The 14987-nt window shown below is 32.6% G+C and overlaps 1 protein-coding gene across 4 annotated transcripts in view; it reads right to left on the bottom strand.

Moving 5' to 3' along the window:
• ASCC3 (activating signal cointegrator 1 complex subunit 3) overlaps positions 1 to 14987 on the bottom strand; it is a 318336-nt gene that overhangs the window by 117022 nt on the left and 186327 nt on the right. For all 4 annotated transcript variants that reach the window (XM_076003099.1, XM_012738813.3, XM_076003097.1 and 1 more), the window contains 5 exons: positions 11929 to 12154; positions 10220 to 10374; positions 7991 to 8089; positions 6129 to 6297; positions 3107 to 3327 (listed from right to left, as the gene is read on the bottom strand). In XM_076003099.1, the coding sequence (XP_075859214.1) occupies positions 3107 to 3327; positions 6129 to 6297; positions 7991 to 8089; positions 10220 to 10374; positions 11929 to 12154 (870 nt within the window). The remainder of the gene's footprint in view (positions 1 to 3106; positions 3328 to 6128; positions 6298 to 7990; positions 8090 to 10219; positions 10375 to 11928; positions 12155 to 14987) is intronic.

The raw sequence follows: 14987 nt of genomic DNA, 5'->3' as shown, positions 1-14987 counted from the left end.
TTATGTAGAATGAATATATCTAACATATAGCATGGTGATGATAGTTAATACTGCTACAGTATATACTTGAAATTTGCTAAGAGAATAGATCTTAAATGTTTTACCACAAGAGGTAACTATGTGAAGTGATGGATAGGTTAATTAGCTTGATTGTAGTAATCACATGAAAATGTACATATATATCAGAATATCACATTGTATACCTTAAATACATACAATATTTATATAACAATAAAGCAATATTGGGAAAAATTAAAAAAATAAAAATATTATGCTTGAAGAAAGCCTTAAATCAATACTTGCAATATTACTTAATATTAATTAACAATACTATGGCCATTTGGGAAAAAGTGGAATAAAAACTACCTCTATGTTTTCTCTGTATAATCAAACTGTGTTTGTTAAAGTACTAGCATTTCTTTCATATCCAAAAGATTTGATCATGAATTATTATATATCTTATAACTTGTCTATGAATTAGGTATCTCATAATGAAATTATCTATGAATCTTACAATGAGGAAAGGACATGTTAGCATCACTACGTACATTAGAAATTCAACTACAGGACTACTAAGTTTAGGTAAATTTTCTTGCAGTAAATTATTTGAATACAGGCATATCTTGTTTTATTGTACTTTGCTTTATTGCACTTCACAGATGCTATTTTTTAATTTTTTTTCACAAATTGAAGGTCTATGACAACCCGACATGGAACAAGTCTATCAGTGTGATTTTTTCCAAAATCATGTGCTCACTTTCTGTCTCTTTTGGTAATTCTTGCAATATTACACATATTTTCTTCATTATCATATCTGTTATGGTGATCTGTGATCAGTGATCTGTGATGTTACTATTCTAATTGCTTTGGGGTGCCATGAATCACACCCATGATAAGATATCACCTTAACTGATAAATGTTATATGTGTTCTAACTGTTCCACTGACCAATTGTTCCCCTATCTTACCATCTTACTCCCTCTCCTTAGGCCTCCCTATTCCCTGAGACACAACAATATTGAAATTATGCCAACTAATAACCTTAATGGCTTCTAAGTGTCCAAATGAGAGAGTGTCATGTACCTCTCACTTTAAGTCAAAAGCTAGAAACATTTAGGCTTAGTGAGAAAGGCCTGTTAAAAGCTGAGACAGGCCAAAGATGGTCCTCTTATGTCAGTTAGCCAAGTTGTGAATGCAAAAGAAAAATTCTTAAAGGAAATTAAAAGTGCTATACCAGTAAACACATGAATCATAAGAAAGCAAAACAGCCTTATTGCTGATATGGAGAAAGTTTGAGTGATCAGAATAGAAGATCAAACCAGCCACAACATTCCCTTTAGCCAAAGCCTAATCCAGAGCAAGACCCTAACTCTCTTCTACTCTGTGAAGACTCAAGAGGTGAGAAAGCTGCAGAAGAAAAACTTGAAGCTAGCATAGGTTGGTTCAGGAGGTTTAAGAAAAGAAGCCATCTCCATATTATATAAGTACAAAGGGAAGCAGCACTGATGGAAAAGCTGCAGCAAGTTACCCAGAAGATCCAGTTAAGATAATTGATGAAGGTAGCTACACTAAACAACAGATTTTCAATGCATATCAAAGAGTCCTATATTGGAAGAAGATGCCAGCTAGGACTTTCAAAGCCAGAGAGATGCCAGTGCCTGGATTCAAAGCTTCAAAGAATATACTGACTCTCTTGTTTGAGGCTAACGCAGCTGGTGACTTTAATTTGAAGCCAATGTTCATTTACCATTCTGAAAATGATAGGCCCTTAAAAATTATTAGATCCACTCTACCTGTGCTCCATGAATGGAACAACAAAGCCTGGATGACAGCACATCTGTTTATAGCATAGTTTATGACATATTTTAAGCCTACTGTTGAGACCTACTTCTCAGAAAAAAAAGATTGTTTTCACAATGTTACTACTCATTGATAATGTATCTAGTTGCCCAAGAGCTCTGATGGAGATGTCAAAGAGATTAATGCTGTTTTCATGTCTGCTAAAACAACATCCATTTTGCAGCCCATGGACTTAAAGAGTAATTTCAACTTTCATGTCTTGTTATTTAAGAAATACATTTCATAAGGCTATAACTGTCATAGATCATCATTCCTCTGATGGATGTGGGCAAAGTCAATTGAAAACCTTCTGGAAAGGGATCACCATTCTGGATGCCATTAAGAACATTTGTGATTCATGGGAGGAAGTCAAAATATTAACATTAACAGGAGTTTGAAAGAAGTTGATTCCAAGCTTCATGGATAACTTCGAGGGGTTCATGACTTTGGTACAGGAAGTAACTGCAGATGTGGTGGAAATAGGAAAAGAAGCAGAATTGAATGTAAAGCCTGAAAATGAGACTGAATTGTTGCAATCTCAAGATAAAACCTTAATGGATGAGGAACTGCTTCTTACGAATGAACAAAGAAAGTGGTTTCTTGAGATAGAATCTACTCATGGTGAAGAAGCTGTGAACACTGTTGAAATGACAACAAAGAATTTAGGGTATCACATAAACTTAGTTGATAAAGCTGCAGCAGGTTTTGAGAGGACCAACTCCAATTCTGAAAGAAGTTCTACTGTGGGTATTAATAAAATGTTATCAAACAGCATATGAAAGGAAGAGTCCGTCAGTGTGGCAAACTTCGTTATTGTCTTATTTTAAGAAATTCTCACAGCCTCCCCAATCTTCAGCAAACAGTCAGCAGTCATCAACATTGAGTCAAGATCCTCCACCAGCAAAAAAATTACTATTTGCTGAAAGGTCAGATGACTGTTAGTATTTTTCAGCAATGAGGTGCTTTTTAAATTAAGGTATGCACACTTAATAGACTACAGTATAGTATAAACGTAACTTTTAAATACAATGAGAAACCAAAAAATTTGTATGACAGCTTTACTGCAACATTTGCTGTATTGTGGTGGTTGGGACAGACCCCACAATATCTCCAAAGTATGCCTGGACTGATCTAGTCCCCTGGAAAATTCCCTGAGAGAGTGATAAATCTACTTATCAGGACTTGCCAGTATATTTAGAACTAGCTATTTTAGAGATTATGAATTGTCTTTTCTAATTGAATGTAAGTATACAATTCTTTCAACAGACCTTTGAAGTAGGGTACTTGTTGAAGACTCTGAAAATGGCTAATTCAGCTGCAACAGTCTTTCCTGATCCAGTGGGTGCTCCAAGTAGGACATTGCAGTCTGTGTGATATAGCGTATGAAATATCTGTGTCTGCACAGGGTTAAAGTGGCTGAAGTTGTACAAGGCTTCGTATGCTTTACATCCCAAAGCTGTGATTGGTAAAGGCTGAAGATCAAGTAATTCTGAAAAGATCCAACAGGTATTGCTATACAATAACTGAAAAATATGCACAATACTAAATACTACATTTTAAAGAATAAATAACAATTCTTAATTCTTTAAAGGGAAAAAAGCTTAACATAAATTCTTGTATACCAGTTACAGATCTTTTTTTTTTCCCCAGTCACCATAGTTATCATATTGACATTCTGGACATTATTCTCAGGGAGTTCCCTTTACCTATTATAATGCTGTATACTTCTCTTCTAATCAGGAAAGTAATTGAATAACAAGTATATGAAAGAATGCATGTTATAGAACAAAACTAAATCTACCCCAATTTGTAGAAAAATGAAAACCATTTGCAAACTTCAGCTCTGGAATGGTTACTAACAACAAATTAGTTTTGCTCTGTTAGACACTCACCAAACCAGAGTAGTTGAGTGAGCTGTTGCTGTAGCCAATGGAAACTGAAATGAACTTAGGATAATTCTAGGAAAAAACTCAGGTGGGAGCTTTAGAGCAGAGCATGACTGAGTTAACAAAAATGGGCCTGAGAAAACCTAGAAAGAAAGTAGATTTAGTTGTTTCTTATTATGTGGACCAAAGGCCCAGTGGATTGGAAAATTTAAATGATTTAGAGAGACAGTTATACTTATATACACCCTTGAGTATCTGACAGACCTTATATTTTCCTACAATCCAGAAAGGTATCAGTTAGAAAATCAAAAGGCAGCTTTACTGTCAAAGTTATTTCATGGAAGATGATTTTACTCATTTGAAAATTGAGAAGTAAAAATCAGGAAGGGGACATAGTGATCTCTGCCCTCAGATCTTTATAGTACAGTTTCAAAATGGAAGGCATAACACATTTTCTTTTTTAATAAATTTACTTAAAAGTCAAAATGCTGTTTTTTGTTGTTGTTGTTGTTGTTGTTTTTTATTATCCTCTCCCTACTGCTCTATTCTATGACACAGGTAATTGGAGCTAACTGAATGCATGCTATACCAGATTATAATCTCCTAAATTTTCAATAGCACTGAAAATCAAGAAGGAAGGAGAGACATTGCAAGTTAAGGCTTGCAACGCTAGCCATAAAGCTTAGACATATTCTTAATAAGATTTTAAAAAACATCATTGTTCACATTTATTGACTATGTTAAATTATGATGCTTTACTTCAGAGAAAGATGAAGATTTTTGGCTGATTTGGGCTCAACAATATGCCTATACATACTTTGAGCTAAATAGACTCTGGAATCATTGAGGGTACTTTCTGCATTTCTCATATCAATTGGGATGCCATGGTGGTGCCTTTATTGCTTTTTAAAATGTAGACAGAAATCAGCTAATAATATAAATAGGGTGATATGTGCTTGGTCACTTGGCAGAGAAATGATTAAATGAACATTAAAATATTATGCTAATGCATGTTAAAATCAAGGGCTGTAGTCAAAGAAACCTAGTAGTAATGTTTGAAACATGTATTTTAAATTAAAGCCCCAAACATTTTTACATATTTGTTATGAGATTCTAAATATCACATACAGGGCCATTTGATGAAAGAGACCAGAGAGATCCTCTTCAACAAGTAAATCACTAGATACTACAATCTCATTATTTTTCTATGTTGACAAGCCTTTTAGTTCTGCTCTGCCAAGATATCAAAGTGGAATTAAGCTGCAGTATAAAGTGTTTCTGTTTAAGATAAGCTAATAATGAACAAGGTACACGTTTGACAAAAAAGGCAAAGTTTAAAGTCACGTTAAGGCCTATTTTCACTTCCCAAAGGACTACCAAAGAAAATTTTTATTAAAAATAGTCAAAACTACATTTTTATTCTGAAAAAGACAAAGAGTTTGTCTTTGGAGGAATGATATGGGAAAAAATTAACTTTTATTTTTCTATAAAGTAAATTAAGGGCCTCTTGAAATCAATACTAATCAATTATGAATTCTCAAGGAGAAGAAATAAACCTAATATACTAATAAATTAATAGATTAGTTTCAGGATTTTTTCAAAATAGAATATTTCATCATTGTAAACATTTATCCATGAAATTTTGCTTCTATAAGTCAAAATAAAAAGATATTCGCTCATGTTATAAAAATTAAATGGATTTTTGCAAGGTATGACAATGAAAAACATTGTTATATTATGCTGCAGATTACCACATACCTCTTTATATTGTTAGTGTGGAGGAATAAAACTAATGTAAAAGGTACATGTTATTTGCAGAACACAAATTCACAGTATATGGAAATCTATTTTGTAGTGATATGATAACATGACATTCCTAATATTAGCAATTATTTTGGTATAGAAGCACAACAAATGGGGGGGAAACCCCAAAACTCACAAGTATGTTAATTAACTTAACATACTAGAAATAAGTTTAAGTAAATGTAAATAAATGCAAAGAAAAAAGGATATCCCAAAAGTTTCACAGACAGCTCAGAGTAAATGATAAATGACACTTGCTATGAAAAAGGGAGATGTGGATACATTATACGATTGTGCATAAAAATGAAGATGAAGGCATACTGACACAGAAAAAGTGAGTATCATGCTTATTAGAACTACTGGAATCAGACTGGGCTTAGTTTAATGCTTTTAGAACTCAAGTAAAAATTAAGGCCTACCATTACTCTACAAAATGTATACACACAGAGATTTGATTTTAAAAATTCTCTTTTCAAAATATTGACAATAAGTTGGATTTTGATTCAGACTGTAACAACTTTCAAGCACAGACACTTCTGAACATTCATTAAAATAACAATTTGGGGAAATCAATGATTCAAATTAGCATTCAACATGTTACCTGTATGGGGAGGATGTCTCTCTGGCAGAATCAGATGTTGAAAGTTGATAATACATACAGCCTCAGCTCCTAACCACCTATCAGACACTGCTCTGATGTAGTATTGGGAAGGCAAAGGCTCAAAAATAGGGATTGTAAATACCAGTAGTTGAGCTTCTTTACTAATGACCTAAAGTAAAATAAAGTCTAAAATAAATATAGATATTCTAATAGCATAAAGGTTTTCTTAGTTTATTGTTAAGACAATGGTATCTACATAAAATGTACTAAAAATAAAGAAATTATCTAGGATTTCTAAATAGCTGATATATTGAGTCACTTCAGAAACTTGTGGGTGGTTCCTTTCTAAGGATACCTGATATAACAGAAGGCAAAATTTTATGCTCAAATTATATTATTTACATATGCATATCATGTATTAATAGGTTACCAATTTGACTCATTATCAGAATTTCCCAAACATCATTCATTCAATTATTTAACCTCATGTTTTTTATCATATCCAATTACCATATTATTTACTTCCTGCTCTTCTTTAAGTTCTATCAGTACCTTAAGTAGAATACCAGAATCACTTGGCATAGATAGAAGGAAACCATGAAGACAAATGCAATGAATACAAAATATTGCTATAAAATTCTACTGCCGCCCACCTAAGACTCTCAGCCTGAAGCTTGTTTTCTCTTTAATAAAAAAGAGAAATTATAAATGAGGCACCAGTAAAAGAAACAGCATCAATTTGAGTCTTTTTCTTGGGATTCATACAGAATTTTAGAAGGAATGCTCTTTTCACTATGTGAGTCAATATTCTTTTTTTTTTTTTTTTTTTTTTTTTGAGACAGAGTCTCACTTTGTTGTCCAGGCTAGAGTGAGTGCCGTGGCGTCAGCCTAGCTCACAGCAACCTCAAACTCCTGGGCTTGAGTGATCCTTCTGCCTCAGCCTCCCGAGTAGCTGGGACTACAGGCATGCGCCACCATGCCCGGCTAATTTTTTAAATATATATCAGTTGGCCAATTAATTTCTTTCTATTTATAGTAGAGACGGGGTCTCGCTCTTGCTCAGGCTGGTTTTGAACTCCTGACCTTGAGCAATCCGCCCGCCTCGGCCTCCCAAGAGCTAGGATTACAGGCGTGAGCCACAGCGCCCGGCCTGTGAGTCAATATTCTTTTTAGAGTATTGTTATATGTGTGCATGTAACACCTAAAATTATTACTTATTGTACCTATTTTACATAGTCCATACCTCTGGAACCCATGCTTTATACTATGGTGATAGTATCATATCTATATTATATAGCTGTATATTATAGACTATATATCTAAACAGTCATGTGTAGCTGGAAACATTCTGAAAAACATATTATTAGGTGCTTTTGTTGTGTGAACATCATAGTGTGTACTTACACAAATCTACCTAAATGGCTAGTCTCTTACACACCCAGGCTATATTGCATGGCCTATTGCCCCTAAACTACAAACTCATATACCATGTTACTATACTGAATACCTTAGGCAGTTGTAACACAATGGTAAGTATTTGTATATCTAAACATAGAAAAGGTACAGTAAAAACACAGTATTATAATCTTATGGGATCACTGTTGTATATGTGGTGGGTTGTTGACCAAAATGCCACTATGCAGTGCACAACTAATAACTGAATTTCTTAAACTAAAATCAATACTGTAACATTTAATCACTGTGTTTTTTAAACCAAACAGAAACAAAATTTAAGAAATAAAACATTAATAGTCCTATAAAATTATAGACACATAAGGTAAAAACAGATATTGTTAGTATATACATATTTTTTATGATGGCAAAATAATAAGGTTAGGACATATTCACATATGCACACTTGCCTGTTTTTTTAGAGTTAGAAAATACTCTGAATGATAAATATGATCATTTGTAGGATCTTCTACCCAAATCCACCAGGGTTCTCCCACTGTTCCATGTACCTAGAAGAAAAATAGTATCTTAGTACTATGTATATCATAATTTAAGAAAGGGATACTGTTGTTTGCATACACAGCATTCATTCATCTCTCCCTTTAACAGCTTTATTGGTATATGATTTACATTACAAAGTTTATTCGTTTAAAGTATACAGCTCAATGGTTTGAATATATTTACAAAGTTATACAACCATCACCATAAACTAATTTTAGAACATTTTCATCATCCCAAAAAGAAAGCTTATACCCATTAGCAGTCACTATGTATTCCCTATAGATTTGTCTATTCTAGACATTCCATTAAATAAAATCATATAATATGTGCTCTTTTATGATTGGCTTCTTTTACTTACCATAATGTTTTCATGGTGCATCCATGTTTTAGCATGCATCGGTACTCTATTCCTTTTTATTGTCAAATAATATTCCACTGGATAGATACACAGTATTTTGTTTATCCATTCCAATCTTCTCTGTTTCTCTCTCTCTCTCTCTCTCTCTCTCTCTCTCTCTCTCTCTCTCTCTCTCTCTCTCTCTCTCTCTCTCTGTCTTTCCTTACAAAGCCCAGTCTCATTCAGTATTCATCTCTCCCTCATATGACTCAAGAAAAAGTAACTGCATCCCCTGGTTCAATTTTAATTGGCATTAGTCAATCAGCTTATGGCATTCCCCTGACAACAGCTGTGGTAAGGGAGAGGCACATGACAAATAATGGCCCAACTAGATTGAAAGAAAAGGTCTTATAGTCCATGTTCTGGGCTGGGGAAGTGGGGATGTGTTTCTTTTGTTCTGTTAAGTGTGAAAAAGAAAGCATGAAAACATTTGGGAAGTACTCAACAGTGTAAGCAAAGCAAAGAGATGAAAAGATCCTGGGCCCTGAATATCTTTAAACAGAAGACTCAATCATCCTTAGGCCCTATTCTATCTGTGGACCTTTTATTGTACAAGATATTTTCTTAAGTCAGTGTGAGGCAAGTCAAGTTTTCCATTCTTGAAGACAACAGTACTGTGTCTGACAGAGTTAACTATAAAAATGAGTAAGTACTCTATCTTACTAATGAATTAAATCAAACTGTGGGAGATTTATAATAGATACTGATAAAATAAAATTGTATGAAAAAATATAAAACTTCCATTCATTTTAAAAACAGTCTATAAAGATAAAATTCCAAACATGAGTTTATGGGTAACTACTATTAATATAAATTTATATTTTATGTGAAATGTAAAATATAACTGGTACAAAGATCTTAAAAATATTTACTGAATAAGAAGATCTAGAATAGATATTTATATATATCTTGAACACATTGTTTGACATATACAGATGTGTGTGTGTATATTTATATACATATATATATATATTTTTAAATAACATCTAACGTACTGAAGGAGGAAGTAGAAGGAGGAATAAAAATAGAAAGAGAAATGTGATAGGAACCAAGGAAGGACATTTTTTTTTTTTTTTTAGTGGTGAGCACCTGCATTTCAAGGAAGGACATTTTGAAGAAGGATTATATATGGCAGTTAATGTTCCGAAAACTAAAGAAAATAATTAAGAAAAATCTATTTATGATAGTAATCCATCAGTCTTTGGAGATAATTAAGGAAGTAGTCTCAGCAGGAAAGAAACAGGTGACCAGGAGAAAAACACTGAATAAGTTTTCTACAAATCTAGTGTTTACGAAAAGAAGAGAATGGTAGAAGAGAATGGTTCAAAGACATCAAGATTTAAAAATGGATCATTTAGCATGGAGAATCTTGAATTTTTGGTCTGCTCAAATGAAAGAGTAGACATGGCAAAAATGAAGATAACATAAAGAAAATGAAAGACGACAGAACTAATATGGCAATATTCCTATCGATTTGACTCCATTAAAACTATTGTTCTTTGTTGAAAGTCTGGGTTGCCTAGATGTTATGAAGGAATCTCATTGGTTAACATATTATTAATATACCCCATTTCCTTGAAGAAGAGAGTAACTATCACCATAATATTTTTAATAAATCTTCAATATATATTCTTTTAAGAGGATTTTCTATATGCCTTGGACAGATGTAAGGAGATGTAGTGGAATCTACAGTAAATATATTTCTGTTTAACATAGATATACAGGCATTTTCCACTTCTACCTGATCATTCCAAGTGAAATCAGGATAGATGCTGAGTGTTACTCGGAGCACAGTCCGTGTAATGGGCTGAATGGATGCTTCCATCGTGACGGAAGGAATCTGATGCACACATTGTTTGACCTTCAATCCAATATTCACATGATGCAAAATGTGACCTGCAAGGAAAATATCACATAGAAGAAATGCATCCAGACAGAAAAAAGCAATATAATCTGACTTGTAAATGGGATTTCAGAGGTAATTTTATTGCTTGTTTTATGATTTGCTATGTAGAATAGCTGACATTCTTGACCTGGCATGTTTGAATATTTTGTAATAGTTAACTTGAATTAGCAATTCATAGCACAGAAAACCAGTATCAAGGTTTCTTTAGCTATTAATAGGGTTCTTAAAATTACTGAGACTCGATAGTGTTTAAACTACTATTATATAGACTGACCCACTTCTCTCCAAGTTAGTTTATGATACAGTATAGAAATATTTAGTATTTTGTAAAAATAGCCATTAATTTATTCAGGGTCTATTTCATAACTTTATAACCATTGTGGAAATGCTTCAGTAATCAAATGTAACTCACTCATCCACACCCATTTCCAGAAAACATAAAGATAAAATATGGTCAATCTAGCACAAAATGAACCACTGACATATATTTTCATAAATAATCAGATTCTGGAACACAGATATTTATGGAAGTACTGATGGATGGGTTTCACAAACAAAGGTTACATTTTCTACTCTAGTCTGAGCAATTAAGTGGAAATAGATTGTATTTTATAGCATCAAGATTTCTTATATGTCTTAGTTCTTCAAAATGGAATATTTTAAAAGAGTATATTATTAATAAATCAAAATTTGCTTATCCAGATTTGAACTAAAGTTAATCTTCCTTATTTTGATAAAATATTTACATGTTATTTCAATGTAAATATACTCAACTTCCCTTGTTAATAATCTCAATTTCTTTTTATTGATACTTCCCTTCTTCCATTCTATTTTAGAAGAAGTATTCTTCCTCCTCTATAAATGTAATAACTATCTCATCCTCTTTTGCATCTTTGGACTTGTTGCCAGCAGTAATCTTCCCTCCTATTTATTTTCAGTGTGATTCCCTTCATGTGTAATGTCTATCCTATTCTGAATTGAAATATTATTTAATCAATGCATTATATATTTGTCCAATAACATGCAAGGCTACATGAAAAAGTATGTAGAAATAACTTTTCAATATTATATAAAAAATCAGAACTCCAAATGCTATGTGTACACTGATAATAACTAGGTTTAAAGATGTATATGTGTCTAATGAATCTCATTTAGAAACTCTGGAAAAATTCTGAGCTTAATGTTTATATAATTTTTTTTGCTGTGATACTGCTGATATACAGAGACTTTGAAATGAATTAAATATTGAAAAATAAATTGAGAATAAGCATCACTGAATGATTCTCATAAATTACAGCTAAGATTCTATATGTAATACTAAACTTAAGGGCTTAACAATACAAACTCCATTTTAATTGGTAATTCTGTCCAGTAACTTTATGAAATTTAGAGAGATTTTTGCTTGACTTTAGACAAATGAAAAAGATTTATAAATACGGTGAAAATTCAGCTTGAGTGATGGGAAAATTCACAATACTTTTATATCTAGTAAAATATTTTATTTGTACAGAACAACTCATTCAAACATTTTGCTTCCTTCTTACCTATTTCATCTTTCCTCATGTCTTTCAGCTTATCCACAGTAAGGTTTTTTTCTTCTAATCTTGTTAGGATATGTGGTGGAAGAACTGAAAATTGTCTCAAAGGACTAGCCCAACCCCACAGCCTCTTGTCGATGACTTTACTAAGATTCAGGAGCCTGTAGGTCATGGCAGGCCAACGTTTCCTCAGAGCAATTTCAAAAAGAGCACGGACAATTCTAGCTGCATTCTGAAGAATATTAGGGGGAGATTGGTGGTTAGATCCAATGTGCTTTTAAATTTGTCAATAAATCTATTATTAAAACTTGGTCTTAAAAGAAGTACAATCTATATCCTTGATTTTTAGGGCAGCATCTTTTTTCCTATAACCCTAATTCTTCCTATGATTTCTACATAAGAAAAATCACATCCTGTATATGTGGATATTACTTGCTTAAGTCTCAAAGGGTAGCCTTATTTCCAAGGTTTTAGGAAACTCTGCACTTGTACCCTTTAAACAGAAATGGAATAAGAAGAGATAAAAAGCATGCAAAGTATTTAGGAGGCTGTTGAGGCACCTATTTTTTATGAGACAGGTAAAGATGCCCTTGGTATATATATATATTAGAATGATTAAATTCACAAGGTTATTTAAAGATGAAGTAAGAAGACTTTGGGATTTAGTCAGGGAGAAAAATTAGTGAGAGAAGGATAAGAAGGAAATATTGATGAGCATAGCTAGCCATATTAATGGCTCCCTATAAACCAATCATTGTACTAACTTGCTTTATCTATATTATCTCATTTAATCTTTCCAAAAAACTGCATTTATTTGGTATGGATATCATGATTTTATAGGTAAAAGACACTAGAGTTTGGAAAGATTAAAAATTTGACCATAACCACACAGCTAGTTGGTATCAGAGCATCTATTCAAAGCCAGGTCTAAATGACTCCAAATTTAACTCTTAGATTCTAATCTCAGTGGTCTGAGGATAATTTTATTAATAGACATATAGAAAGTTACAATGAAGGAAGCTTTTTTCTGCAACTCTACAGCTAATTCTCATTTGCTTTACCTGCTTTTCTCTATCATTAACTTTCTAGGTTGTTTTATTGAAGATTGTTTTTAAAAATCATGAACTTAAGAGACACCTTCCAATATCTCTTGACATCTGTATTTGAAAATGAAAAATGTTAAATCTGGTCAAAATCATAAAAAGTGATTTTAAAAAAGTTAGATTTCAAATGGCAAACAAATAATCCAGCCAAAAATTATGAGGTAAAAAATGACCAGAAGAATAAAGTGCTTTGGTTTTACATTTTAAATAAGATATACATTTTGTCTTTTGACAAATTTGACTATTTTGTTTCAGATTAGAAACATAAGAACAAAATGGTTGTTATTCACAGAAGTCTGAGAATAGTTCTGAAACATACTACAAATGACAGATTGGGTCATAGTAAGGCTCAGAGAATAATAAATAAAATTTTGATTATTGTATCTATTAAGTAGGTTTCCTATCTCATTCCCACTTGTTTTTGTAAAAAAAATTGTCAGGCTCATTTTCTGACCTGTCTTTAAAAGCATGTGATTTTTATGTTTCAGAACCTACAGTTTTCCTCTAAAAGCTAGCAGAAGTGAGAAGAGAAATCACACATGACAAGATACAAACAGAACATTTTAATCTGGAATGATATAAATTGGGTGGGAATATAATGATTAAAGTCTATAACATGTACAATTTAGAGAAGCTAAATATAGGCTTTAAAAATAAAATCCTAGAATATTTGAGCTATGGGTTTACCTTAGGAGCTAATGAAAAAACTTTAAGAAATAGAGAACAAGATACTATTTTACAGAGCTGAGAGAGTACTTGTTCAATTACTGATGACTTAAACTTAAAATATAATAAACTCAAGTATAATTCATCTAATGCATTCAAGGATGATAAATCCATAGTAGCTATTTAAGAAAAATCACGACAGCTTTGAGCTATCTTTAATCAGAGGTTGACTTCCTGGACACCAATCATGAAGAAAATGTAAGCCTTGTATTGTAAAGTATTGATATTCTTATGTCAGTCTCTGATAATAGTTTCACAATCTCAAATTAAGCAGAAATATGGCCAGATTATTCACCCAGAACCCAATAAAGCTTTACCTTTTCTTTAAATGAATAACTATTTTGATATAAAATCATTAGGAAATATAAAAATGAAGTTATATTACTTTGATAAAACAAAGGAAGTTAGAAATAATGATTCCTGTAGAAGGTATAGAGTCTAGATATGTAAATGTTTTCACTACATCTACATTAACTATATAACTTATGAAATCATCACCTGGCTTCTTGCTTACATTGATTAAATTAGTACATTCATTCAAATTGTTTAACAATATAATCTGGTCCATGTTTGTAAATATTTCATGTTTACAGCTATTTTCAAAGCACTACGGAGTACTGGCTGCTAAAAAGTGATTTATTTAACACAAGTACATTTTTTCTATATTAAAACTTTGAACAAGGCCGGGCGCTGTGGCTCACGCCTGTAATCCTAGCTCTTGGGAGGCCGAGGCGGGCGGATTGCTCAAGGTCAGGAGTTCAAAACCAGCCTGAGCAAGAGCGAGACCCCGTCTCTACTATAAATAGAAAGAAATTAATTGGCCAATTGATATATATATAAAAAATTAGCCGGGCATGGTGGCGCATGCCTGTAGTCCCAGCTACTCGGGAGGCTGAGGCAGAAGGATCGCTCGAGCCCAGGAGTTTGAGGTTGCTGTGAGCTAGGCTGACGCCATGGCACTCACTCTAGCCTGGACAACAAAGGAAGACTCTGTCTCAAAAAAAAAAAAAAAAAACAAAAAAAAACAAAACTTTGAACAAAATCACAAATATAAGATAACAGCCAAATAGTTTTCATATTTTAAATAAGATTAAGCTTTAATTTCTCCTTAATTTAAGAAGGGCATTGCTCAATGAAAAATAATGAAAAAGGTATTCTTAACAGGTAAAGAATACTTTTTTTTCAAAGTATGTCTGGAAGGAAAACTTTTCATTTGAAAAGTAAATAAGGCAAAAA

This window comes from Microcebus murinus, chromosome 5, assembly GCF_040939455.1.
Source record: "Microcebus murinus isolate Inina chromosome 5, M.murinus_Inina_mat1.0, whole genome shotgun sequence".
NCBI classification, from domain to species: domain Eukaryota; kingdom Metazoa; phylum Chordata; class Mammalia; order Primates; family Cheirogaleidae; genus Microcebus; species Microcebus murinus.
This window is presented reverse-complemented; position numbering and strand designations above follow the sequence as displayed.